At 41.7% G+C, this 2500-nt stretch overlaps 1 protein-coding gene across 1 annotated transcript in view; it reads right to left on the bottom strand.

Moving 5' to 3' along the window:
- The window catches only part of LOC119596312 (thyrostimulin beta-5 subunit-like), a 62512-nt gene that overhangs the window by 11009 nt on the left and 49003 nt on the right, over positions 1-2500 (bottom strand). The window contains exon 2 of the mRNA XM_037945492.1: positions 352-537. Within this exon, the coding sequence (XP_037801420.1) occupies positions 352-531 (180 nt within the window). The 5' untranslated portion in view covers positions 532-537. The remainder of the gene's footprint in view (positions 1-351; positions 538-2500) is intronic.

The following is a 2500-nucleotide window of genomic DNA, read 5'->3' as shown; positions in this document are numbered from 1 at the left end:
TTCCTGTACTTTCAAGTGTCATAATTAGCATGGTCACAGCCAATCCCTTTTACTATACTCTTTAAGTGTATTTCCTTTTCTTCCCTTGCAACTTGTGCCCATTTAGTTAAGTCTATTGTGTCCTTTCTCGCACCCTTACAGCCTGTTCTTGCTTCCCGTGCCTTGTAAGTGTATTGCCAGTGGTACTCCTAGTATCTGCTCCCTTACAGGCTGTCCCCTTTTGCTGCATATTGGAAGTGTGTCACATTCTCGCCCCATAAGCTTGTTCCTCTTCCCCGCACCGTGTAAGGCATTGCTAGTGGTGGCACTCCTAGCCCTTGCACCCTAACATTGTGTCCCTTTTCTCCGTACCTTGTAAGTGTATTGCCGGCGGTGGCACTCGAGGGTGGAGAGGGGATCGATGGCAGCTGCAGGCATAAGGAGTGCCAGTAACGCCGCCAGCATGGCCGTCGCCGTCAGGACCCGGACGCCGACGCTGCCTTCGACGCCGCCGCTGAGAATGCCGCCGCTGGTCCCTGTGCTGGCCACCATGGCACGCTGCGGGGAAAGGGCCAAAGGGTTAAGGCGCGCTTGTATTTGCATATACATATATACACAAAGATATAGGTAATTATATATAGAGAGAGAAAGGTAGATGGATAGATAGGCTGATAGATTGATAGACCAAGGCGCCAGCGTTGCCTTGACGCCACCGTCAGTCCGTGAGATGGCCGCTGTGGCAAGGGAGAACGAGTGGCTAACTGCATGGACACTTTTCGTGCTCTCTGAAATAAGTGTGTAAAATGGATTCCAAGCTCTAGGTTTACAGGATTCAGCTGTATAAAAGATCCATTTACAAACTAAATGTTGATTCGACTGATGCCCAAAATTGTTGCCGGAGAGAAATATGTGCATTCATATCTGCGTGTACATAGTCAGTAACATATTCGTTTTAACCATTGGTGCTATCCAGGTCATCTGAGACCGTTACTTGGTGAATAGCAAAGAGGTTTTCGTATTTCGAACTGTAGCTCATCCTCCTCTTGGCGCCCAATATTCAAACGATGATATTCTGCATATAAGGAATCGGTATAAGTGTGTGTGTGTGATCTTACTTATCTTGGCAAGAGTGCAAGCTGAACCTGTAGATCCAGCAGTTATACATGTATATATGCCAACATAAGAGCACGGGGAAGCAAAAAATGAGGAGATATATGAGCAACTGAATTATCTAATTCAGACATAAAAGGAAAATTATACTTTAATATAATGGGAGATTGGAACAGTGTCACTGGAGAAGAAAAAGATGGAACAGAATCAGGACCATTCGGACATTTCACCAGAAATGAGAGAGGAGAAAGGCTTGTTGAGTTCTGTCAGTTGAGGAAGATAGAATAGCTAACACTTTTTTGGGCATGAAAAAAGGCGCAGATGCATATGGAAAAGCCAAGAGACACTAGTAGATTCCAAATAGACTATATCCTGGTTTGACAAAGGTATAGGAACAGTGCCAAGAATGCTTGTAGTTTTCCAGGAGCAGATGCTCATCATAATTTAGTGTTACTAGACAGGTCGTCATCTTGAAGAAAGTCCGAAAGACCAGGAAAAGATTAATATGGAAAACTTGGAGACTATGGAAAAAATAAAGAGAGTAAAAAATGAAGAATGAAAGAGGAAAATAGGATTGACTTCAACTGAATACTCTGAAAGTGGCAGTTTTGGAAAGTGCAGAGACTGAAGTTGGAAACAAGAAAGGTATAGCAGCAAAGAAGCCATGGGTTTCTGAAAAGATGACAAGGAAAATGGACGAAAGGAGAAAAGGGGAAGAATATAGCAACTAAGGAGGGTAAAAAAAGTATAAAAGCTAAATAATGAAATTAGGCGGGAAACAGACAAGGCAGAAAGAAAATATATGAAGATCTGGAAGAGTTAGACAGAAAGGGTAGATCACATCTGTTGCATAAGTAAGACAGCTAACATAACAAAATAGGGAAGTAATAGTGTAAGGGCTACTAGGAATGAGAAAGGAAACCTTTTGGCAGACAAGGATGCCCATCATGGATCGATGGAAGCAATATATTAAAGTATTGTATGATTGTGAAAGAAACCTTTGAAAGAGATTTTCTAAATAGAGAGCGAAAAATGAGGCAGTTGATGACTGTAAAGGTCCAAAGCAATTAGATAGCGAAATTAAGGTAGCAATAAAGGATTTAAAGAATATAAAAAGTTGTAGGTGTAGATGGTATACCAGAGTTTTGAAAAAAAGAAAAAAAAAAAACATCAGAGCTAGTTGATATATGTAAGAGAATTTATGAAGGTGTCTGGCCAGCAGAATTCACAAAGGCAGTCATGATACCTATGGGGAATACAGAACCATCAGCCTAATTACGCATGCGTTAAAGATCTTACTTAGGGTACTGGATAAAAGACTAGAAAGAAAGTTTGGGATTACATGAGCAAAACACAGTTTGGTTTTTAGAGAGGATGTGGTGTCAGAGATGCAATTGGAGTCATGCGTATG

Source organism: Penaeus monodon, chromosome 37, assembly GCF_015228065.2.
Source record: "Penaeus monodon isolate SGIC_2016 chromosome 37, NSTDA_Pmon_1, whole genome shotgun sequence".
NCBI lineage: Eukaryota > Metazoa > Arthropoda > Malacostraca > Decapoda > Penaeidae > Penaeus > Penaeus monodon.
The sequence above is the reverse complement of the archived record's forward strand: the minus strand, read 5'-3'. Positions and strand labels throughout refer to the sequence as shown.